Source organism: Caretta caretta, chromosome 7 (genome assembly GCF_965140235.1).
Source record: "Caretta caretta isolate rCarCar2 chromosome 7, rCarCar1.hap1, whole genome shotgun sequence".
Classification (NCBI taxonomy): domain Eukaryota; kingdom Metazoa; phylum Chordata; order Testudines; family Cheloniidae; genus Caretta; species Caretta caretta.
Window position 1 is genome coordinate 52,801,946 of NC_134212.1, and position 26,236 is coordinate 52,828,181.

Genomic DNA, 26,236 nt, shown 5'->3' on the forward strand with positions numbered 1-26,236 from the left:
GTTTTTTTCAATGGTTTGCATGCAGAGGACGTGGGACTGTTTCCCTGGGTGTTACTGGTTTAACGATGGGAGAGGGAGTTTGTTGTTACAGAGGACTAGCAAGGGAACTTGGGACCCCAGCCAATGGCCTGGAGAATGGATACCCCAGCGACTGGTGACCTGGTGACCAGGAGACTCAGCTTGGGAGTCACAGCCGGTTCTGGCCAGTGGAAAGACAATGCACTGCGGAGAGAGGATCCCGGTGACCTGACTAGCTGGTTCCAGCCAGAGGGGGTCAGAGGGCAGCTGAGAGGAGAGAAGGCCCAGCCAACCCTGTTGTGACAGAAACTAACCCCAATAAACATCGCATTGCCTGCGCTTCGGACTTCTGGTCTTTTGCTGCTTACTGTCTGCATGACAAAAATCAGGGAAGTGAGAGGGTGAAGGGAAAGCCCTCTAACAGAAGTTATGAAATTTTGCTGCATGTTTGTTACTGAAATATGGTTGTTACTGAAGTAAGTTTGGGAATTGCTCTCCAGTGACAACAAAAGAGGAAATGTACAGACGGGTGGGCACTGAATGATCGTTGCCAGCAATTACTTGTCAATGGGAGTTGTAATCAGTGGATTTCCAATTCAATGACAGACCATACCAGGGGTATTTATGAATAATTTCACTCTGCAAATCCAATCAGCACCTGTCTGGGCAAGTATTTTCCAGGCATATGTACTTAAGCTCATGCATTTCCTCAATATCTTCACCTACGTTTGCTGGAAGCAACCTGGACACTGGGAAGACAAACACTTCAGATCAGAGGGGTAGCCATGTTAGTCTAGATCTGTAAAAGCATCAAAGAGTCCTGTGGCACCTTATATACTAACAGATGTATTGGAGCATAAGCTTTCGTGGGTGAATACCCACTTCGTCGGATGCATGTAGGAGAAATTTCCAGAGGCAGGTATAAATATGCAAGCAAGAATCAGGCTAGGATAACGAGGTTAGTTCAGTCAGGAAGGATGAGGCCCTCTTCTAGCAGTTGAGGTGTGAACACCAAGGGAGGAGAAGCTGCTTTTGTAGTTGGCTAGCCATTCACAGTCTTCATTTAATCCTGAGCTGATGGTGTCAAATTTGCAAATGAATAGAAGCTCAGCAGTTTCTCTTTGAAGTCTGGTCCTGAAGTTTTTTTGCTGCAGGATAGCTACCTTTAAATCTGCTATTGTGTGTCCAGGGACGTTGAAGTGTTCTCCAACAGGTTTTTGTATATTGCCATTCCTAATATCTGATTTGTGTCCATTTATCCTTTTACATAGGGACTTTCCGGTCTGGCCAATGTACATAGCAGAGGGGCATTGCTGGCACATGATGGCGTATATTACATTGGTGGACGTGCAGGTGAATGAACCGGTGATGGTGTGGCTGATCTGGTTAGGTCCTGTGATGGTGTCACTGGTGTAGATATGTGGGCAGAGTTGGCATCAAGGTTTGTTGCATGGATTGGTTCCTGAGTTAGAGTTACTATGGTTCGGTGTGTAGTTGCTGGTGAGAATATGCTTCAGGTTGGCGGATTGTCTGTGGGCGAGGACTGGCCTGCCTCCCAAGGCCTGTGAAAGTGAGGAATCGTTGTCCAGGATGGGTTGTATATCACTGATGATGCGTTGGAGAAGTTTTAGCTGAGGACTGTATGTGATGGCCAGTGGAGTTCTGTTGGTTTCTTTGTTGGGCTTGTCTTGCAGCAGGAGGCTTCTGGGTACACATCTGACTCTGTTGATCTGTTTCCTTACTTCCTCGTGTGGGTATCGTAGTTTTGAGAATGCTTGGTGAAGATCTTGTAGGTATTGGTCTCTGTCTGAGGGGTTGGAGCAAATGAGATTGTACCTCAGCACTTGGCTGTAGACAATGGATCGTGTGGTGTGTCCGGGATGGAAGTTGGAGGCATGAAGGTAGGCATAGCGGTCGGTGGGTTTTTGGTATAGGATGGTGTTAATGTGACCGTCACTTATTGGCACTGTGGTGTCTAGGAAATGGACCTCCCGTGCCAAGGCTGAGGTTGATGGTGAGGTGGAAGCTATTGAAATCGTGGTGGAATTCTTCCAGGGTTTCCTTCCCATGGGTCCAGATGATGAAGATGTCATCAATGTAGTGTAGGTAGAGAAGGGGCGTGAGTGGACAAGAGCTGAGGAAGTGTTGTTCCAGGTCAGCCATAAAAATGTTGGCATATGGTGGGGCCATGCGGGTGCCCATAGCAGTGCCACTGGTCTGAAGGTATATATTGTCACCAAATTTGAAATAATTGTGTGTGAGGATGAAGTCACAGAGCTCAGCAACCAGTTGTGCTGTGGCATCATCAGGGATACTATTCCTGACAGCTTGTATTCCGTCTGTGTAGGATGTTTGTGTAGAGAGCCTCTAAATCCATGGTGGCTAGGATGGTGTTTTCTGGAAGATCACCAATGCATTGTAGTTTTCTCAGGAAATCAGTGGTGTCACGGAGATAGCTGGGAGTGCTGGTGGCGTAAGGTCTGAGTAGAGAGTCCACATATCCAGACAGTCCTTCAGTGAGAGTGCCAATGCCTGAGATGATGGGGCATCCAGGATTTCCGGGTTTGTGGATCTTGGGTAGTTGATAGAATAACCCTGGTCGGGGTTTTAAGGGTATGTTGATTTGTTCCTGTGTTAGTGTAGAGAGTGTCCTGAGTAAATGGTGCAGTTTCTTAGTGTATTCCTCAGTGGGATCTGAGGAAAGTGGCATGTAGAATTTGGTATTGGAGAGTTGTCTGGCATCCTCCTTTCGGTTTTCAGACCTGTTCATAATGACAACAGCACCTCCTTTATCAGCCTCTTTGATTATAATGTCAGGGTTGTTTCTGAGGCCGTGGATGGCATTGCGTTCTTCATGACTTAGGTTATGAGGCAAGCGATGTTGTTTTTCCACAATTTCTGCCTGTGCACGTTGGCAGAAGCATCCTATGTATAGGTCCAGACTGTCATTTCGACCCTCAGGAGGAGGCCATGTGGAGTTCTTCTTCTTGTGCTGTTGGTGGGAGGGTATCTGTGTATCAGTGTTCTGATCAGTGTTATCTTGAAAGTATTCTTTGAGTCAGGTGAAAGTGAGCTTCCAGATCACCACAGAACTGTATCATGTTTGTGGGGGTGGCAGGGCAGAAAGAGAGTCCTCAAGATAGGACAGACTCTTCTGCCGGGCTGAGTGTGTAGCTGGATAGATTGACGATATTGCTGGGTGAGTTAGGGGTACCACTGTTGTGATACAGATCAGGATACTGAGAAGGAGAAGGATCTGACATTATCAATCACTGAAGAATCTAGGTATGTACAGTATATGTTATGTCTACATTATGTAGACACAGGCCTTTTCCTCACTGATAAAAAACTATTGAAAACAAGACAAGAGAAATTAAGTTTTAACAGTGAGGGAAAAGGCTCAAGAAAATGCCTCAAAAATTAAATCAGACAGCAGTGAGGCGGCATGTGAGCACCATGGTTCTGAGTGTAATTTTTATGGTGCTACCTTGTTGCTCCATATATGTGTAACAGTGGCAAAAGTGGAAGTCTGTATAAAACACAATGGCAGATTTTCTGCCTATAAGCTTGCTTTCAAAAAGGAATTCATAAGTATTTCAAGTACTATTTATAATGCTTTTCACTACTCTCAATGTTTTGTGTGCATTCAATTTTTCTTTACTAATAGACTATGACTTACTATGCAGTGGAAAGGGACTAATAAAAGATTTCTTTTTAAATGCTCAGACTTTCATTAAGGGTTTTTCATGCAATAGCTATGAAATTCCACTTGCAAAATGTGTTTTAAACAGTCCTGAAAAGATAGGAATGTGGGCTCTATTCCAAAAATTTGATTGGTATCAAGTGTTATCTAATAGGTACTGTGAGAATGTTGCCTAAGCATCTTCTCATACAGATAAAGTGTCACTTATGATTTCTTGAGTAATAAACATCATGCACATAAGGCTGTGACACTCTGATCCTCAACCCCCCTGTCAAGGTTCCTTCCCCACTCTGAACTCTAGGGTACAGATGTGGGGACCTGCATGAAAACCTCCTAAGCTTACTTTTACCATCTTAGGTTAAAACTTCCCCAAGGTACAAACTATTTTACCCTTTGCCCTTGGACTTCCACTGCCACCACCAAACGTTTAGCTAGGTTTATTCATTAGGAAAGTGTTGTTTGGAAACATCTTTCCCCCCAAAATCCTCCCAACCCTTGCACCCCACTTCCTGGGGAAGGTTTGGTAAAAATCCTCACCAATTTGCATAGGTGACCACAGACCCAAACCTTTGGATCTTAAGAACAATGAAAAAGCATTCAGTTTCTGAAAAGAAGGATTTTAATAGAAGTAAAAAGTAAAAAAGAATCACCTCTGTAAAATCAGGATGGTAAATACCTTACAGGGTAATTAGATTCAAAACATAGAGAATCCCTCTAGGCAAAACCTTAAGTTACAAAAAGACACACAGACAGGAATATCCATTCTATTCAGCACAGCTTAATTACTCAGCCATTTAAAGAAATCATAATCTAACGCATATCTAGCTAGATTACTTACTAAATTCTAAGACTCCATTCCTGTTCTGTTCCCGCAAAAGCATCACACAGACAGACAGAGACCCTTTGTTTTTCTCCCTCCTCCCAGCTTTTGAAAGTATCTTGTCTCCTCATTGGTCATTTTGGTCAGGTGCCAGCGAGGTTATCCTAGCTTCTTAACCCTTTACAGGTGAAAGGATTTTTCCTCTGGCCAGGAGGGATTTTAAAGGTGTTTACCCTTTCCTTTATATTTATGACACCCCTAATTAAGAATTCTCATATGATTGAGATTTTTTTGTACAAATGCTTACTTTTGCTTTTTAAAGGTTTCTCATGCCTGTTATCATCATGATACATAGATGTGTGTGTTATATGGGTTTATATATTTCAGATTCTTCAGAATTTCAGAAAACTGATTTTTCAAAAAAAACCTTGAATAGGAAAGAAACTCCCTGTAATAAACATAAGTATGCCATATAAGGCAGGTAAGAAGAGGGTTTCCATATACATATTCTGTTGATTTCTGAACATATTAAACAGTGTCTGCAAACACCCCTGCTTGTGCTTTTTTTTAAATTCACATTCTTGTGCAGTTATATTTCTTATCCTGAGTTACTATGATTTTACTTTGTTAAAATGTTACAGGTGATCTCATTATTTCAAATGAAATGTGATTTCCATGGATCAAATAGTGCCAGACTTTGTAATCCAGAAATACTTGGAACTTATGCACATAGCTCAAATGTATTTATTTAGCCCTTGCAAAAAGAAAAGGAGTACTTGTGGCACCTTAGAGACTAACCAATTTATTTGAGCATAAGCATATTTAGCCCTTGTGATTGGCCGATGAATGATGCGGCATTGTGGAGTTTGTGGAGTTTGGCTTTCCCTGCTTATATGTCTGCAATTTTCATGTCATACCTACAACATAAACGCTGATTATTATAAGCATAGATATTTTATGTCTGTAATTTTGTGAATGTTAACAGTGTGTAAAGTTCTCTTCTGTGATCAATGCTTAGTGAAATCTTCTGAGGAAAAAATTGCAAAGGTCTGACATATAAGAGGAGCAACACATATCCTGAAGGAATGAATAAAGCAGGCAGACTTAACCTGAGTTGATTTGCTGCCAACTTTTCTTTGGAAGGTAAGCAATTCTTTTTCTCACGTAATAAAGACACAGAACACAATGGAATCTTCAGCATATATATGATGATCCTGATCCCCCAACACTGGGATTATTTTAAGTGTTAAATTTACCTTCACTGGGACCAGGATTCATTTTCTTCACATGTCCAAGAAAATCTCCTTTGCCTACATATGTAGGCACTGTAACAATGTATTTCTCAGTTACATGACAAAAGAGTATGAACTATAAATATTACCAAAAAAGCGTAACATTTATCTTTATTTCTCAAGCACATTATCCACTGTATCCTACAAACAACAACAGTCCTTAAGCAATGACTTCTAGTTTATTTTATTTTTTTTAACATCTACTTAGAGTCATATATTGAACCCTTCCCTTCTCCCTCCCCCTTACCAAAGGCTGGACGACCCATTCTGTATTCAGATATCTTGTAAACGTGTATGCCTTATAATGAGTCTATGACTTTGAAAATATTTGATAATTGCTTAAGCATAACAGTTGATGTCATCACCACATCTCCATCTTCTCTGATTATCAGAGGGGACACTTTTCCATTCTGTGCTTTCCCATTCTGCCAAAGGAAGAAAGATTGTTGTTGTGCACACCATGAAACAAGCCCTATAATTCTTTGAACAGTACCATGACAGTCCACGGGGTGGACATCAAGGAATAATCAAAAATCCCACTCCCTGAGCTCCTTTGTGGGTGGGGGGCAAATTCGTCAACTTTCTGGCCAAGCCACTTGACACATCCTATCATGTTCCAATTTAGGCAGGCTTGGATGCCATTTTGAGGCTAACCCAGTGAAAGACCAGTATGTCGCCAACAAAATGGGCAAAGTATGGAAAAATACAGAAAAGCATGGGAAAAAGAAAAGGGGGGATCTGGGCACATCATGCAGACCTTATGCAGGAACTGACAAACCTTAAAGAAATACAACGCCATTTTCTTCTATGCACCTGACAGATGTTGGTTTTACAGTACCGAAACCGTCAATCATGATGCACCAAGTGGAGCTAAAACTGGCCTGCTACATTGCCTGCCACTCAGCGGTTAGTTCCGTGAATCACCTCGGGGAACTTCTTGGATCAGCTTTCAAGAGAGCTGTTAGTCTGCATCACACAAAATGCACAGCGTTAATAAACAATCTTAGTGCTCCCTGCATGTTCTCTGACCTCATCAAAGACAGTTGTGAGTCTCAGTATTCACTGGTTATAGATGAGAGCACAGATGTTGCTGCAGTAAAGGAGCATTGCGCTACTTCAGCTCCTCCTTAAAGAAAATTGAGTCTACATTTTTGGGACTAGTCATTTTGGAAAGTGAAACAGCAGAAGCAATTGCTACAGCACTGATTCAGTTTCTTGACAGTGTTGGTCTGGATTTCAGCAAGTGTATTGAGATTGGGACTGATGGCTGTAACATCATGGTTGGGAAGGAAAATTCCATCTACATACATCTCCTCCAAAGGAATGAGAATCTTAGGCTGATCAAATGTGTATGTCACACAAACCAGGTGTGTGCCAGTAAAGCTGTAGAAACACTGTCATGCAATCTAGAGCTTTTAGCCTCCCATTCCTAAAGCTGTTTTTTTCACAGGCCTCTGAGACAGCGTGAATATGCAAAGATAAATCACAGTAACATGCCACTGAAGCTCGTTCAGCTATCAGCCACTAGATGGCTCTCCATTTATGATTGTCGTGTGCACATACTAGATCAGCGTTTTTCAACATTCAGGTTACGACTCAATACTCGGTCACTGCATGTAAGGCACTGGGTCGCTCTGGTCAACACCGCTGACTGGGACGTTAAAAGTCCCGTTGTCGGTGCTGCCCAGCTAAGGCAGGCTAGTGCCTACCTGCTCCGATACTGTGCTGTGCCCCGTAAGCGGCCAGCAGCAGATCCAGCTTCTAGGCAGGCGGGCAACGAGGCTCCATGCACTGCTCCTGCCCTGAGCACCGGCTCTGCACTCTGAGGGTGGTGCCTGCGGGTAAGAGCTGTGCAGAGGTGCTTGCTTGCCTCCGCCTAGGAGCCGGACCTGGTGCTGGCAATTCTGGGGCACATCATGGTCTGTGGTGCCAGGACAGGTGGGAAGCCTGCCTCTGCACCCCAGCTGTGCCACTGACCAGGAGCCATGAGAGGTAAGTTCGCACCCCAACCCTGCAACCCAATCTCCTGCCCTAGCCCTGAGCCCCTCCCAAACCCAGAACCCCTTCCTGCACCCCACATCTCTCAGCCCCACCCCCACACCAGAGCCTGCATCCCCAGCCCAGAGCCCTGACCCCCTCTCACACCCCAACCCTCTGCCCCAGCCCCGAGTCCCCCACCCCCAACCTGAAGTCCTTCCTGCATCCCACACCCCTCATCCCCGGCCCCAGCCCAGAGCCCTGACCCCCTCCTGCACCCCAACCCCTTGCCCCAGCCCAGAGCCCCCTCCTACATCCTGAAACCCTCATTCCTGGCCCCGCCCCACAGCCCTTACCGCCGCATCCCAACCCTCTGCCCCAGCCCTGAGCCCCTCCCACACCTCAAACCCCGCATCCCCAGCTTTGTTGGGTCATGGGCATCAACAATTTTCTTCAGCTGGGTCCCCAGAAAAAAAGTTTGAAAACCACTGTACTAGATCATTGGGACAAGTTAAAGTTGCATTTTCAAGTGAACAAAGATGAACAACAATGCTATGATGCAGAAGTTCTGTATCAGATGTATTGTGACCCTGCTAATAAACTGTATTAACAGTTTCTAACACCAGTTCTGCAGAAATTTGCCAGAATCAATAAACTGTTCCAACTCGAATCTGGTGGTAATGCCTTCAAAATGCTGGACTGCCTCCAGTCTTTCTTTCGTACTCTTACATCAAGAGTGTCACTTTCAGAAAGGATCACTTTTGCTGATGGTAAACTCCTTGAAGTCAATTTGTGTGACCCATGGAGCCACTTGCCACTGTGTGCTGTTAATTTTGGCATACTGTTTACTGTTGCTTTAAGAGATGCAAAGCTTGACAATGCTGTTGAAGCTAATCTAAAGAATAGATGCTGAGACTTCCTTCTTGAAGCTGCTAAACAAGTGCAGTCAAGATTTTCAGCAAATATTAATCTGTGGAAATCTAGGTCAGTGTTCAGTCCGTCAGCGGTTCTCGCTCAGCTAATGACCATCTCCATGCTGAAAATTTTCAAAGGTTACTTGGGGGCCTTGGATGCACAGTATCAAGCCATCAACTTCCGGTAATGGAAGAGCATGGATGACAAAAATGCAGAGCAGTTCTGGGTGGAAGTATACAAATTTCAAGACAGTAGCGGTGAACGGTTCTTTAAAGAACTAGCCCACTTTCCCTACTCGCCATGCCTCTGAGTAATGCTGATGTGGAACAAGTGTTCTCTCAGATGAACAATGTGAAGTCCAAGCACTGGAAAAGGGTGGATCACCAGACTCTGAGCAGTTTACTGCATGTTTGCTATGGGTTAAGAAGACTGGGAATTTGTTGTAAGGATTTTGTCCTGCACAGAGAGAAGCTTCATTAGGGGAAAAAGAAAAGGAGTACTTGTGGCACCTTAGAGACTAACAAATTTATTTGAGTGTAAGCTTTCGTGAGCTACAGCTCACTTCCATCTGATGAAGTGAGCTGTAGCTCACAAAAGCTTATGCTCAAATAAATTTGTTAGTCTCTAAGGTGCCACAAGTACTTCTTTTCTTTTTGCGAATACAGACTAACATGGCTGCTACTCTGAAACCTTTCAGTAGGGGAATGTACCACACTGAGGCTACCGAGACCACGGAGAATGGGGAGAGCAAGGATGACCTTTTTTGTTCTAGTTCTAGTTTTTGCTGCACACAACATTTAGCTACATATTAAAAATATGAAAATAATACATTTGTGCGTACTTACATTATTACTAAAAAAATGGAATTTGTATCAACACCCCCACTCCACTCCCTGTGGAAAGGGCTGGGCTTGTTTTTGGCTTGCTTGAAAGGGGTTGGGCTTGTTCTGGGCTAATTTTGAAAGGCACTGCCATTTTTTATTCTCGTGAGACTTGGCAACATTTCCTTTGAGTGCACCCATTGACATGTTGGCTTCAATGCACAATTCCCCCTTAATGCTGAGAGAAGCTGCCCGCGCCCAGGGGACATGGGGCCCCCAGGAGGCAGGGTCTGGGGCAGAGGACTGCAGTGCAACCAGTTGATCGTTGGGACCCAGGAGCAACTGGGATGTGGCTCTGGGAGCGATGGCTGGGGTCACTCAGTCCCAGCAGCAGGAAGTCAATCTCATTCCCTACAGTGTCTGTGGGATGCTGTGGGGATGCCATATTTCTTGCAAGATGCCCGAGTCCCGGGGGCTGCTGCTGGGGATCCTGAAGCCCTGGCTGCTGCCAGGAGTGGTGAGCAGTAACATTCCCGCTGCTTCAGTGCAGAGACCCCAGCCTGGCCAAGATGCCCCTTCCTGGGCCCCAGCCCCTGCTCCTTCGGAGGCCACTACTTGGACAAAAGGCAAGAGAGACCTTTCCATTCCCTCACCCCCGAGCGGTGCCCCCCTGGCTGCAGGGGGAGGGTTTGGCTGGCTTGGCCGGCTGCTCCCAGCTGAGCTGGTGGCAATTCCCTGCCCTGTGCCCAGGAAAGCTGCCGCCAGCTCCCATTCTTTGCAGGGCGTGTGAAGCCAGCCTGCACGAGCCATCCCACACACTAATCAACCCATGCACCCTCCACCACCAGTACACCATTTCACCTTTCCCCACTCATACACAAATACACCCTTCCCCCCTCCCCAACCTATCCACCTTCTCCACACATTGACCCATCCAACCGCCCCACACATTCACATATTTACCCAGCCCCACACATACACCCATAGACCTCACCTACCTATCCACCTTCCCTCACTCATCCACCCATCCGCCAATCCAACTTCCCCACCCATCCACCCTCCCCCACACATCCATCCATCCATCCACCCATGCATCCTTCCACACCCATCCACTCCTCCACCAATTTACCCTCCCCAAGTCATACTACCATACACCCTCCCTCACCCACCCCACCCATACAGCCATGGAGCCTCCTCCACCCATTACATTCATCCACCATCGCCATACATCCACCCATCCACCTATCCCCCACCATTCACCCTCCTCAATACACATACACTTTGCCCCAACCATCATCACCCACCCTCCCCCACATCCCAATACACATTCCTCACCAATCCTCCCAGCCCTATACACTCTTCCCCATGAATACACCTGCCCACACCCATACACCACCCCATACACCCTCCCTCATTATCCCATCAATCCCCATCAACACTCTTCACTCATCCTCCCATTCCCAATACACCCTTCCCCACCCAGCCACCCTGCTCCTTACACCATCCCTGATGTATGTACCTTCCCCTTCCACCCATCAATCCCCATACACCCTATCAAACCCATCCACTCTTCCACCTAGCCACCCTCTCCCACCATCCACCATATACCCATCGACCCAAAGATCCTCATCCACCCATGCACCAATATTCTCTCCCACAACCATACACCCTCCCCTACCCATACACACTCCCTCACCTATCCACATCTCCTCCCACCCACCCATCCACACCCATCCACTCATACACCAATAAAGCCATCAAAATATACACCCTCCCCCACCCATCTACCAACCCACCAATCCATGCTCCCCCACCCATTGACCTATCCACCAACTCCCAACGCAACCATCCATCCACCCTTCCCCACCCGTCCACTTAGTCACCTATGCATACTCCCCGCCCTTTCACCAAGCCACCCTCACCCAGCCATCCACACATCCACCAGCACCAATATGTACCCACCCATGCATGCTCTGCTACCCATCTACCCACCTTCCCCAGGCATACACCCATAACCCCTCCCCAACCCATCCGCTCATCCGCATCCATCCACCCTCCCCACTGATCCCCCAAACCACCCTTCCCCATCAATCCATCCAACCACTCATCCGCAATCCCCGACCCTTACCCTCATACTCAGATTTTCCAGCAACTTTGTCATCCTAAACTATCAGTAGTGCTTGGTTGAAGTAAAGAATTTTGAAGAGAGATCACCCCTGAATAGTCAGGAGAGATTCCTAACTGATTTGCAATGTAGGTTCGCTGAGGACTTTTTGGCCCTCAATGGTTGCTTAGTTGCAATGAAGAACTTTCATGAACCAATATCCACTGAAATATCAGGAGAGCATCTTAATGCTTTGCAATAAAGATTGAGAGCATTTCAAATGGGTGATCACCAGCGAAAGATTGCTTGGTTGCAATGAAGAGCTTTCACGACAGACATAATCTGAATTGTCAGGAGAGATTCCTAATTGCTTTGCAATGAGTTCTCTTAGAACTTTGCTGCCCTGAAGGATCAGCAGGGATTTCTTTTTTGTTTTTAATGAAGAATTTTCACGAATCTATCATGTCTGTATTGTCAGGAGAGATGGCTAAATAATTTCCAATGATGAATATCTGAGAAATTTGTCCCCCTGACAATCAGGAGTGACTTGTGGCTTGGTTATAATGAAGCATTTTCATGAACTGGTGGTGAAGGGATAAATGGAAATATGGCTGGATGGGTGGATGAGGGTGAATGGGTAAAAGTGGAGAAGGTGTATTGGTGGATGAGGGAAGCGGCCTTCATGTAACCCATGTATCAACATGGGTTGAAGTGAGCTGTAGCCCACGAAAGCTTATGCTCAAATAAATTTGTTAGTCTCTAAGGTGCCACAAGTCCTCCTTTTTTTATAACTCAGAAAGGGTATTGTGACATCAGTCAACAGAAAATGAGACTATTGGTTCTTGTCTCATCTCTTGCTGTAAAAGGCTGTTCCGTAGCTGAGCAATAGCATCAAAACTTTCAAAAGTAGCTTTTAATTTTGAGCGTCTGCATTTCTGGGTTCCCCTGTAAGATGTCTTGAGCCTTGTTTTCAGAAATGTGCAGCTGCATCCATCATTCCCATTGGAACTATGGATGTTTCATATTTTTGAAAAGCATGTCCAAGGTGGGTGTCTCAGATGAGGTTCAGAATTAGAAAATGTATCCTTCAGCTTCCCAACCCTTTCACCCTGTTCCTATTTGTCTCTCTTAAAAATGCTATGATCAAATGTATTCCATAATAGTGATGCTTTTATTAAGCTCCTTACGTTTGCATCCTAGGATGGGGAAATACACAGTATGTTGCAGGGAATAAATATATTTATTGCTGAAAATGTAGGAATATATTTCATATAACATCATAACAAAAGAGTGATAATTCATTTTATAAAAACTATACATAAAGTTATTTAAGTGTAAAAATACCAGTTCATGATACTGTTTATCATAACACGTATGGCCCAATTCTGCCTGGAGTCAATGAGATTACAGAGGCTGTAAATTAATGTAGGATTTGGCCCACTGCATTAATGAAGACACAATGATTATTCACAGAATAATCAAGATAAAACCTCCCCAGCTCTGGATAAAGCTGGCAGGACATACACTGACTTAACTGAAAACCAGAGTGGCAGCCGAGTTTGTTGCTGAAAGATCTATCAGAGCACCTTTTTTGGGGTGCTTTCATTTTTGGATGCTCAATCTGAGACAGTTTGGGCCCAATTTTCAGAGGTACTGAGCTTCCCATAGCTTCATATGAGTTCCTTTGGAGTTGTAGGTGCTCAGCACCTTTGAAGGTGTCTCAAGATGCTCCTCTCCTCGCACCCCCCCAAATTAGAGAACATTCTTGGTATTTTTGGCCTGTATGTCCAAAGAGGTTCTGATAAATAACAGCTGTTTCATCTCAGGTCATTGTCTGTCATGAGAACAAAATTCTTTATAAAATATTCTCAAGTGTTTGTATTAGAAATGGGCCAAAACCAGCCAAAAATGTGGAGTAAGTTTGGATCCAGATCTGAATTTTGTTACAGGGTTCTAAAGCTGCCTGGATTTAACATCCTCTTCCTCCCCAAGTCTGGATCCTGCTCTGACTTTTGCAGTTTGGGTCCAGCTCTAGCTTGGCTAGCCTACTTTATTTACACTTTTGGCTCTGCACTTGGGCAGCAATACTGGCGGTATCCTGAGAGATCCTGTCCTCCAGAGAGTTCTAACCCGGTTCTGTAGAACCAATAGGTTCCTGATAGCCCAGATGAGCAGAGGAAATTCACTTAAGGTTTTGGAGAGTTATTCAAACTCTGAATCTTTTGAAGTTTGCCTGTTAGTTTCTGAGAGTGTCCTAGGGTTCCGGATATATGTGAAGTTAAGGCTTTAGACAGCAGTAACTTGAGTCTGTGGACTTTGTTAGCTAAACAGCTCAGCTGTCTCATTCCAATTTAACAGACAGAATTCCCTTCCCCCAATAGGCAAAGGCTAGTTTTCACTCCATGTGGGTGAGTCCTTGGATTCTGAGCTTGTAGCAAAAAAAAAAAAAGAAGAAGAAGAAGTGGGCTTATGGCACATGCACAGAGATGCTGCTGTAGTCATGGCTTCAGTGGGACCTTTTTAACCATGGTCTGTGTCCTCTGAATCTGTTAAAGATGGGCAATGGATGAGTGGCAACAGTGCAGCCTCCAAACAGCTGGGCATAGCTTTAAAGCTATCTAGTAGATAACAGAGGGCAGGCCTATAGACCTGAGCTGGAAAAAGAACTACCCTGGCTTGTAATAGAGACTTAAAACTTTCCTTTCCATCCCCAATCTCCCTATTATTTTAACTTTCCCAGCAGAGGGAGCCCCAATCCAGCACTTGATCCACAGCCATAGGTTTAAGTTCATCTGGCTTTTTTTCCTCTTAAATCCTATGGCACATGGTGACGGACAGGCAGCCAAACAGCAGAACAGGAGCCTTCACCCAACGTTGCCATAAACTTTAAAAACAGGAGCCTGCGTTTTGCTCCTAATAAAGTGGCCTGGCTTCCAAAGTCCTGAGTGCCCGGTGAAACCAAGGACCTGGGTGGGCAGCTCACTCAGCACTTTTAAAAATCAGGCCACTTATTAGGTGCTGAACAGCTGAAGGCCCCAGTATCCTGCAATAATCTCTGCATGGCTATAACCCTCTGTCTGCATGGGGACCCACTGAGGTCAGTGAAGCTACAGATGGGCAAAGGGGGACAACCACACAAGGCTGGGACCTAACCATGCACTTACAAATCCAGCTTTAGAAAATCTTGGCAGGTGGCTTTGATTGGCAGGGGGGAGGGATAGCTCAGTGGTTTGAGCATTGGCCTGCTAAACCCAGGGTTGTGAGTTCCCTCCTTGAGGGGGCTATTTAGGGATCTGAGCCAAAAATTGGGGATTGGTCCTGCTTTGAGCAGGGGGTTGGACTAGATGACCTCCTGAGGTCCCTTCAAACCCTGATATTCCATGACTTGGCCATTGCATGGGAGCTCAGTAAAACTCCCCAGCCAGGCACTGGTGGGTGGAGACATCTTCAAAATGTGCAGACTTGTTTGTAATACCCACAAGTGGAGATATCAAAAATCCCTTGAGTCTTGCACTGCTGCCCACACCCAGCAATGTCTACTACATGTAGTCTTCCAGTCTTTGTTTTTCATTAAGGCACTGGTGTTCCATTAGGGTCTAGCCTATTTCTGCTGAATAAAGCCCGGGAGATCAATAATACTTCATAAGCAGGAGGGCTTAAGGTAGCTTGTTTATGAAATTGTATCAAACCTGCTTGGTTATTATTGCTGAGATGGTAACTATATTCCTGGTATATAGCAGTATTTTAAGTTCACTTTTACATTCATGTCAAAAGTAAACTCTAGTACAGGTGAGCACCCCACCCTTCAGCAAATCTTTCTTTTACCTCTCCTCCCTCCCCACTGCCTTGATGTTGATCCTGCTGTAGAGCGTAGTATGCACAATGTAGCCTCATGGTTTTCAATTTCATGACCAGGAGCGCCCCAGCTTATTTATCTCTGAAACAAGAACGTAGGCTGTGGAATGAGGGAGGCACTCTTCTCCCTTACACAGTCAATTGCTTTTCCATCACAGACCTACCTAGAGGATGGGCTGAATCTGTTTCTATTCAGATTTGATTATGGGATGCTCTCAAGTGCTGAGGGATGGGGTGGATTCTCCATCACTTGGAATCTTTCAAGCAAGACTGGATGTCACTCTAAAATATATGCTCTAGATCAATGGCAAGTTAGTGCATTTAATGCAAGGATTGCTGGGTGAGTATCTCAGGCCTGAGTTGTACAGGAGGGCAGACAATATGATCAGAATGTACATAGAATCATAGAAGATTAGGGTTGGAAGAGACCTCAGGAGGTCATCTACTCCAACCCCCTGCTCAAAGCAGGACCAACCCCAACTAAATCATCCCAGCAAGGGCTTTGTCAAGCCGGGCCTTAAAAACCTCTAAGGATGGAGATTCCACCACCTTCCCAGGTAACCCGTTCCAGTGCTTCACTACCCTCCTAGTGAAATACTGTTTCCTAATATCCAACCTAGACCTCCCCCACTGCAACTTGAGACCATTGCTCCTTGTTCTGTCATCTGCCACCACTGAGAACAGCCAAGCTCCATCTTCTTTGGAACTCCCCTTCAGGTAGTTGAAGGCTGCTCTCAAATTCCCCCTCACTCTTCTCTTCTGCAGACTAAATAAGTAAAGTTCCCTCAGCCTCTCCTCATAAGTCATGTGTCCCAGCACCCTAATTATTTTTGTTGCCCTCTGCTGGACTCTCTCCAATTTGTCCACATTCTTTCGGTAGTGGGGGGCCCAAAATTGGACAAAATACTCCAGATTTGGCCTCATCAGTACCAAATAGAGGGGAATAATCACTTCCCTTAATCTCCTGGCAAAGCTCCTACTAATGCAGCCCAGTATGCCATTACCCTTCTTGGCAACAAGGGCACACTGTTGACTCATATCCAGCTTCTCGTCCACTGTAATTCCCAGGTCCTGTTCTTCAGAACTGCCGCTTAGCCAGTTGGTCCCCAGCCTGTAGCAGTGCATGGGATTCTTCTGTCCTAAGTGCAGGACTCTGCACTTGTCCTTGTTGAACCTCATCAGATTTCTTTTAGCCCAGTCCTCCAATTTGTCTAGGTCGCTCTGGACCCTATCCCTATCCTCCAGCAAATCTACCACTCCTCACAGCTTAGTGTCATCTGCAAACTTGCTGAAGTGCAATCCATCCCATCATCCAGATCATTAATGAAGATGTTGAACAAAACCATCCCTAGGACCGATTCCTGGGGCACTCCTCTTGATACCGGCTGCCAACTAGACATTGAGGCATTGATCACTACCTGTTGTTTCTTTCTGGCCTTAAAAATCTAGGTAGTTTTACCCCAAATTAGTCTTCATTTTAAAACAAATATACATGGGCCAGATCCTCAGCTCTTGTAAATGACAGTAGTTCTGTGGGCTTAGTTACTGGGGCTACTTACAGCAATCAGACCTTACCCAAGTCTTTGCCCATGGAAACATAGCTTGGTAATGGGATGCAAAATCATTTCTCTGCTGGAGGAAGGAAAAACCTCCTCCCTGATAAGTCTTTTACCTTGGTCCATTGGATTCAGATGCTCAGAAAGACCAGATTTTTTCATTCTTTGTGCTTTGTCCCAGAACAATCATGGAGTTCCTCTCCGTCTTCTTCTGATCCGAAGTCATAACATCTGGCCTAAACCAATGGGAAAATGCTATCAATGTTTATAGGACTCAGAACACAGGTTGTGTTTTTGCACATATTTCACTGGGCCTGCATGCACACATCTGAGCTGCATCCAGATCTGTTATTTTCTCCAGCTCCAGCCTAAATTTCCAAAATACATGCCATCAAAATATTTGTGGCAGCATCCAAAAATGGAGGCTATAAAACATTTTTGCTTGGCAGTGAGTCCCAGCATAACAAACAGGCTGGCACACATACTATCTGCAGGAAAATATGCAGTATGTCCCCACATGGGGGGTGGGGAATGACAGACAGAAAATATCAAATCAACCCTATTACTGGGAAGTTTCACCTTTAAAAATCCAGTTCTTTTGGTGGGCAGAAAAATGCTGTTTGGATGAGTCTTGGCTTCAGATTTTTTGATGTGTGTACAGCCAGATTGAAGGGCCCATTGAAGTCATCATAAAGATTCCCTTTGATTTTGATGGGCTTTGGATCAGGCACAGTGGGCTGGTGAAAGATCGAAGCTGAGCCAGCTGAAATTTTTTGAACTTTTTTTAAAGCCTTTTTGGAAATTGAAAATGTTCATGAAATTTTTTGACATAAATATGACTTTTTAACTCAAAATAATTATCAAAGTGGTTATAGACATTTTTTGTTACCCAAAGCCACCATTTTGGTACAATTTTGCTTTAAAATGATGAACAGTTATGTAAAATGAATCATAGAATCATAGAATATCAGGGTTGGAAGGGACCCCAGAAGGTCATCTAGTCCAACCCCCTGCTCGAAGCAGGACCAATTCCCAGTTAAATCATCCCAGCCAGGGCTTTGTCAAGCCTGACCTTAAAAACCTCTAAGGAAGGAGATTCTACCACCTCCCTAGGTAACGCATTCCAGTGTTTCACCACCCTCTTAGTGAAAAAGTTTTTCCTAATATCCAATCTAAACCTCCCCCTCTGCAACTTGAGACCATTACTCCTCGTTCTGTCATCTGCTACCATTGAGAACAGTCTAGAGCCATCCTCTTTGGAACCCCCTTTCAGGTAGTTGAAAGCAGCTATCAAATCCCCCCTCATTCTTCTCTTCTGCAGGCTAAACAATCCCAGCTCCCTCAGCCTCTCCTCATAAGTCATGTGTTCCAGACCCCTAATCATTTTTGTTGCCCTTCGCTGGACTCTCTCCAATTTATCCACATCCTTCTTGTAGTGTGGGGCCCAAAACTGGACACAGTACTCCAGATGAGGCCTCACCAATGTCGAATAGAGGGGAACGATCACGTCCCTCGAGCTGCTCGCTATGCCCCTACTTGTACATCCCAAAATGCCATTGGCCTTCTTGGCAACAAGGGCACACTGCTGACTCATATCCAGCTTCTCGTCCACTGTCACCCCTAGGTCCTTTTCCGCAGAACTGCTGCCTAGCCATTCGGTCCCTAGTCTGTAGCTGTGCATTGGGTTCTTCCGTCCTAAGTGCAGGACCCTGCACTTATCCTTATTGAACCTCATCAGATTTCTTTTGGCCCAATCCTCCAATTTGTCTAGGTCCTTCTGTATCCTATCCCTCCCCTCCAGCGTATCTACCACTCCTCCCAGTTTAGTATCATCCGCAAATTTGCTGAGAGTGCAATCCACACCTCCAGATCATTTATGAAGATATTGAACAAAACCGGCCCCGGGACCGACCCTTGGGGCACTCCACTTGATACCGGCTGCTAACTAGACATGGAGCCATTGATCACTACCCGTTGAGCCCGACAATCTAGCCAGCTTTCTACCCACCTTATAGTGCATTCATCCAGCCCATACTTCCTTAACTTGCTGACAAGAATACTGTGGGAGACCGTGTCAAAAGCTTTGCTAAAGTCAAGAAACAATACATCCACTGCTTTCCCTTCATCCACAGAACCAGTAATCTCATCATAGAAGGCGATTAGATTAGTCAGGCATGACCTTCCCTTGGTGAATCCATGCTGGCTGTTCCTGATCACTTTCCTCTCATGCAAGTGCTTCAGGATTGATTCTTTGAGGACCTGCTCCATGATTTTTCCACGGACTGAGGTGAGGCTGACCGGCCTGTAGTTCCCAGGATCCTCCTTCTTCCCTTTTTTAAAGATTGGCACTACATTAGCCTTTTTCCAGTCATCCGGGACTTCCCCCGTTCGCCACGAGTTTTCAAAGATAATGGCCAATGGCTCTGCAATCACAGCCGCCAATTCCTTCAGCACTCTCGGATGCAACTCGTCCGGCCCCATGGACTTGTGCACGTCCAGCTTTTCTAAATAGTCCCTAACCACCTCTATCTCCACAGAGGGCTGGCCATCTCTTCCCCATTTTGTGATGCCCAGTGCAGCAGTCTGGGAGCTGACCTTGTTAGTGAAAACAGTCACTCAATCAGTTTCAAACTCTTCAAAATGAAAGCAATGGAATCTCTTCCCAAATGTGGGTATTTTTAATGTAGTAACCAATTGCTGCTCTGGGGCATGGAGTGCTCTCAGGATATGCCTGTAGTGCAGTCACGGGGTGTGCTCATGCAGACATCCCTGAGCTACTTTTAATACTGCTATCTTGGGTCCTAGAGCAGAGAAGCTGTGGCAGCTTAAGCTGTATAAACCCACCCAACCCCCTGAAGTCACACAGCTAACCCATGCTGAAGTGCCTGCAGCCGCAGCTTCGCTGCTCCAATACTAAAGCTAGCTGAGGTATGTCTGCCTGAGCTCCAGTCATACTCTGTGACAGCAGCATAGACATACCCTCCCAGAACAGTACCACATGAGCAGCGCATAGATCCTGCTCTGCAGGCAAAAAGGTTCTGGCTCCAGGACTCTTTCTATCCTTGGGCTTTGTGTCAACACAGGCCCCAGTTAGAAGAATTGCTTTTGTGATGTGGTCACCCATTTATTAGGAACTGAACTGATACCAGGCCCCACAACAAATCTTATTGGCCACAGAACAGCTATCAAGTAGTAGCAACTTTCAGTTGCTATCAACCTGCGCTGAATTCAGACTGACATCCTAGCAATGAAAGAAGGCCTAACAACCCCCTGGACAGCTTACTCCTACCCAACTCCATTAATGCTACCTTTCTATACGTACATAGACAGAAAAATCAATAGTGAGTGGGGTCCCGTCCCTCCCCAAAACGTCACAGCTCAGATCCAGCTCTAGACAGGATTAGTGAGGAGTGCACCTCTAAAGGCTTGTGGGCTTGCTTCAGAAAAACTTGGATGCCCCTGAAAATAGCTAGGAGGATTCCATTGCTTTCAATTTTCATGGCTGCTTCTGGGCTCTAGCCCTGAGAGAAGCTGCTCTTGCTGTATTTGTAGCTCTCCCAGAAGCAGGAAGTATTTGGCAATGCTGTGAGAGCCTATTCTGCCACTCTGCCTATCCTCAGTAGGCTAAGAAAGATCAGGATAGAAAGCAGTCGTGCTATGGAACCATACTTGCCCCTGGAGTGGGGGAAGAGGTTAGGGTGACCAGATGTCCTGATTTTGTCAGAACAATCCAGATATTCGGGGCTTTGTCTTATATAGGTGCCTATTACCTCCCACCCCCTGTCCCCATATTTCACACTTGCTGTCTGGTCACCCTAGAAGAGGTGACTATTCAGATCAAATCATAGACTACTCCTACGGGCTTTATGGTATTATATGGTGCTCAGATACCTTGGTGATGGGTGCAGTAAAAATACCAAGGCAGATTTCCAGTCCAGCTTTCCACGCCTAAGATTGGATTCTCCCCAAAATGTTGGAAGAAGCACCAATGTTTAGCTATTTGTCTGGAGCAAATATTTGATTGTGTGAAGTTCACACATTACTTTAGAACATCTTAAATCCAATAAACCAGCCAAAGAGAAAGGGATGAGGAAGGATCTCTCCTCTCAGGGGGCACCTGGGCTCGAATAAGTTGCTCTCCTTGACTGGATGGACCACTAAGTTATCCCTTCATTCCTTTGCTGAGGACCAGACCCAGGTCTGTGCACCACTTGAGTTCCCTAGTGACGGATAAGTTATGTGCACAGGGGGGAATTTCGCCCTATGTGAGTAAAGAATCAATATGAGAACTGCAAATTCAAAAATTAGTCTGTTTTGGACATTTTGAGGCACACCACATTGCTCGTGGCCATGGGAGCCCATCTCTTGCTATATTAAGCAAAGGGTTCCTTTTCTAATAGGAGAATTGACACGGTCTCCCACAGTATTCTTGTCAGCAAGTTAAGGAAGTATGGGCTGGATGAATGCACCATAAGGTGGGTAGAAAGTTGGCTAGATTGTCGGGCTCAACGGGTAGTGATCAATGGCTCCATGTCTAGTTGGCAGCCGGTATCAAGTGGAGGAGTGGTAGATACGCTGGAAGGCAGGGATAGGATACAGAGGGACCTAGACAAATTGGAGGATTGGGCCAAAAGAAATCTGATGAGGTTCAGTAAGGATAAGTGCAGGGTCCTGCACTTAGGACGGAAGAACCCAATGCACAGCTACAGACTAGGGACCGAATGGCTAGGCAGCAGTTCTGTGGAAAAGGACCTAGGGGTGACAGTGGACGAGAAGCTGGATATGAGCCAGCAGTGTGCCCTTGTTGCCAAAAAGGCCAATGGCATTTTGGGATGTATCAGTAGGGGCATAGCGAGCAGATCGAGGGACGTGATCGTCCCCCTCTATTCGACATTGGTAAGGCCTCATCTGGAGTACTGTGTCCAGTTTTGGGCCCCACACTACAAGAAGGATGTGGATAAATTGGAGAGAGTCCAGCGAAGGGCAACAAAAATGATTAGGGGTCTGGAACACATGACTTATGAGGAGAGGCTGAGGGAACTGGGATTGTTTAGTCTGCAGAAGAGAAGAATGAGGGGGGATTTGATAGCTGCTTTCAACTACCTGAGAGGTAGTTCCAGAGAGGATGGTTCTAGACTATTCTCAGTGGTGGAAGAGGACAAGACAAGGAGTAATGGTCTCAAGTGGCAGTGGGGGAGGTTCAGGTTGGATATTAGGAAAAACTTTTTCACTAGGAGGGTGGTGAAACACTGGAATGCGTTGCCTAGGGAGGTGGTGGAATCTCCTTCCTTAGAAGTTTTTAAGGTCAGGCTTGACAAAGCCCTGGCTGGGATGATTTAATTGGGTATGGGTCCTGCTTTTGAGCAGGGGGTTGGACTAGATGACCTCCTGAGGTCCCTTCCAACCCTGATATTCTATGATTCTATGATTCTATGAATTCTTCTGTGGATGTGAAAACACCTCAGAGCAGATCATACATCATAACCAGAATGGGCCCATGAAAGTGGATTTGCTTTGACCGAGGTGGAAAAACAAAAACAAAGTGACTTTCCCTATTTGCCTGAATAACTCAAGTGTGACTATGTGTAAAAAGCTACCAGTCTTCACTTCCCTGGGAGCTATCTGTTAGTAGAGGAAATTAAGGTCTAGCTCACTTCAGTTCAATATCACAGGGGACCTGACCCTATTTCAGATGCTGGGGAAGTTATGATAAGTGAAGATTAGATCATCACAGTTTCACATATTTACAAATGGAATAACGGTCTAATGCTCCATTTCCCATAGCTGTGGTCCCAGTGGAGACTGGGTTGAGGGCCAAACCCCAGGCATTTGTAAAAGAGCCATTGCCCCCAGATTTTAAAAATATAAAAAGACTTGTGTTGTTCGTAAATGCTGGTCAGGCATAACCCCTGCACTTCCACCAGCAGGGGGTGCTCTACCTTTGCTGCTGAATCTAGCCAAGCCATCTCTTCTTGCTGTGCCATGTCACCACCTCCATCAGTGGCTGCAGGGAGTGCATCCCCAAAGAGCACAGGAGAGTTGTGTGAGTACAGTGAGGGGAGGTGGGGGTGAAGGTCTGAGAGTGGAGAGGGAGCTGGAAATGGGAAGGAAAGGGGTCGACAGTGGGCTTGGAGTGGGGAGAGGGATTTAATGGAAGGAAAGTCAAAAAGGGTTACAAGGTTTGGGAACAGGAGTGGAAAATCAACATATTTCTGGTGCTTCCCTGTTCCATCCAGATGAGACGTACTGTCTGTTCTTGGGGGATCCCAGCATTTCCATTGTGTCCCAGCTGGGACCAGTAAATATAGCAGTGATAAAACAATTGTATAAAGAGCTATGGGACCTAGTCCTCAGCTGGTCCCCTTGCCTTCAATGGAGCTATGCTGATGTACACCAGCATAATTCTTATTTATGGAGCACTGGTGATATTCTCAGCACTACACAGAGCAGGGCAAAGACCAGGTAGGATTTTACAGTCAGAAAGAGACAGATGTAGCCAGAAGTCTTTTGAACCCTAAATGCAGTTTGGGTCCAATTCAAGCTTGGAGCGAAGGTTCAGGATGGGTTGTGTTTTCTCCCTGGCTGATTTGCCCATGCCATATATTGTAGCTAAAGCTCTTTGATCTCCTTCTGCTTTGTATTTGTTTCAGTTTCCCAAACAATAGCAGGAAGCTTGCCTGTTGCGTGGATTTGGTCCCATACCAAGTTTTTTCCAGCTGGGAAAGCCATTCTGTGAACCATTAGAGGATTTTCCAGCTGTAACTACATGGAGCCTAATTCAAATGTGTCTTCATAATGTAGGTGCACCTTACCTCCCGGAACACTGGGACATTCCTGAATTAAACAGCTGTTCTGCCAGCTGAAAATTGAAAATAGCCTGCATTCTTTGCAGCAATTGCTGTCAATACTACTGAGTCCCCAGCTGAAAAAACACGGGAGGGTTGCACAGTGCCATGTAATCCTCCCGCTCTTGTGAGTAAGATATCCAGGCTTTTCCTGTTACCCAGTTACATACACAAATCAACAGAGATTTGTTGGAACAGATGAGAGAGCTTGGAAAACTAAAGGAATATCCACGCAGGGGATGACTGGCAGTGGTGTCATTGTATTTGACTCACCCATATAACATGATGATATGTAGAGATAGACCATGCAATATAAATGTGTTATTAGTGCCCATCCAAGTAACCAGCACAGGTTATCTAGCAGAGGTGGGATGCTCTGCTTTCTGCTCAATTACCCAACCATAACAATGAATAGAAACCATCCAAGTACACACACAATCAGCAAATGATTTTCTGCATCTCAGTTGAATGGAAATCTTTACACCAATTCTGATTTTTCCACCATGCATCTCCAAACTAGATTGGGTACAACATGGGGTTACCATTCCCCTTGAAGGGAAACACATTGGGGGATTGACGGCAGCATATAGCTCAAAAGGATTTGGAATAAAAATTGGTATATGAGCTGGATTTGAATTGGCCATGGCTAGTTACACGCTGTATGTCTCGGGTGAACTGTCCAGAAGTCTGAAGGTTCCTCTGCCATGCTAGGAAAATGGATCTGTTTTACAGCACTTCAATGTTATCCAATGGCATTCACCCAGCACAGCAGGAAATCTTTACAGGCCAGGTGGAAACTTAAATCGACTGGACAAGAGAAGACACAAATAGCTTGTACTTTTACCAGAACTAGCAGCAAACTGCAATGGCTAGAGATGAGGAGGGAGTTGTCTGGTTCAGAAAAGTACTCTCCTGCCAGAGCAGTCATAGAGAAATATTAATTAAGCCCCCTCACTGCATCCTCTCAATTACAAACCAAAGACTCCCATGAACATCCCAGTCCTGGCAGGTATTACCTGTAGAGTTGTGGACAGGACCTCTTCAGAGCTGCCGATGACAGCCCCAACTTGCTTTGGTTTCTCAGCCTGGTCTTCTTCATGAGATCCTTCATTCTGCCCCAAGCGTGGCTTTCACCCTGGGCAGTACAAACCAAGTCACAACTTAGGCTGATACCGAGAGAAAATTCCCTGTCTAGTGGGAAGTACTAAAGGGTGCTTCCAGGACGACTGATTTATAGGGGAGATTTCTGCTTAAAATACTAACTTAACCAGAACATCAGAGTTATTGTCCCTCTTGGTGCCAATACAGGACTGTTCTTTCTTCAGAAAAATTAGTTATCTAGTTTCAGGTCAAACAAATTGATTATAATAGTCCTTGGGAGATTATTCCACAGACTTTATAGTTAGCAATTTCCCCCCACCCTTGGTATTCAGTCTGCAGTTATGACCATTATGTAGTGTGGCTTGAACATGACATGGAAGCAGAGGTTCCTGTAGCCTCCAATAAATTTCTACTACTGCCATTTTCCCTCAGTTACATTGCTGTGCCCATGATAGAGCTTTCCAAGTTAATGTTTTAGAGAGTGAAAGGTATTTGGTGGTTGGTGGGTGGTGCTGGGGATCTGCCTTAGGGCACATTTCACCTCATTGTTTAACTCTATGAAGGACAAAATTAGTTCAACTGATTTGGTTCCTTGCCCACTTACACCTACCCAGGGAGGCTTTACAAAAAAATCATCCTAAAAATCACAGCCTGACTCCTGTATCATTTACACTAGTGTTGGTTACACTGGTGTAACTCAACTGGTTTCAGTAGAGCTGCTCTTGGTTTATCCTGATGTAAATGAGATGAGAATCAGGCCCAGATTTTTTTCCTTTCATATCAGCAACCAACACCAATTCAAAACGTCATTTCTAAATGCTAATTACAATCTGGTTTTATTTTTAACACATCAAGGCCTCTTGTTAACAGTTTTCTAATGTTCTGTCTGGGGCTGAACTTCTCTTAAGTTCATATGGGGTACTGCTTTTGTTATTCCAGTTTCAAAAGCCTTGATATCCAACACTACCTTGTTATAAAATTCCCAGAGCCATTGCTGGGAAACCTTTGGAACCGAAGAAAAATGTTTCCCATGTTAATTGAAAGGCTCCTGAAGTGGTTTAATATGCTACGTAATTGAGTGAAGAAAGCACTGAATTGCAGCCACCTCTGGAGTGGAATCAGACAACTATTCACCAGCACATCCCAGTGCTGCACAATAAGTTCAGGAGAGGAGACTTTATCACTGTTAATCTTATTCAGGGCCTACTAAGTTTCATACCATCTGTTGT

General features: G+C 45.2%; 1 protein-coding gene across 7 annotated transcripts in view; it reads right to left on the minus strand.

Annotated features, from left to right (window-relative positions):
* Window positions 1-26,236, minus strand: part of LOC125639862 (uncharacterized) — a 90,830-nt gene that overhangs the window by 13,929 nt on the left and 50,665 nt on the right. For 3 of the 7 annotated variants that reach the window (XM_075130661.1, XM_048857636.1, XM_048857633.1), the window contains 3 exons: window positions 24,923-25,041; window positions 17,178-17,297; window positions 5,919-6,799 (listed from right to left, as the gene is read on the minus strand). In XM_075130661.1, the coding sequence (XP_074986762.1) occupies window positions 17,201-17,297; window positions 24,923-25,041 (216 nt within the window). In that variant the 3' untranslated portion in view covers window positions 5,919-6,799; window positions 17,178-17,200. Of the gene's footprint in view, window positions 1-5,918; window positions 6,800-12,802; window positions 15,588-17,177; window positions 17,298-24,922; window positions 25,042-26,236 lie in introns of those variants that run through there. The other 4 variants (XR_007357603.1, XM_075130660.1, XM_048857635.2 and 1 more) reach the window with 4 other exon arrangements.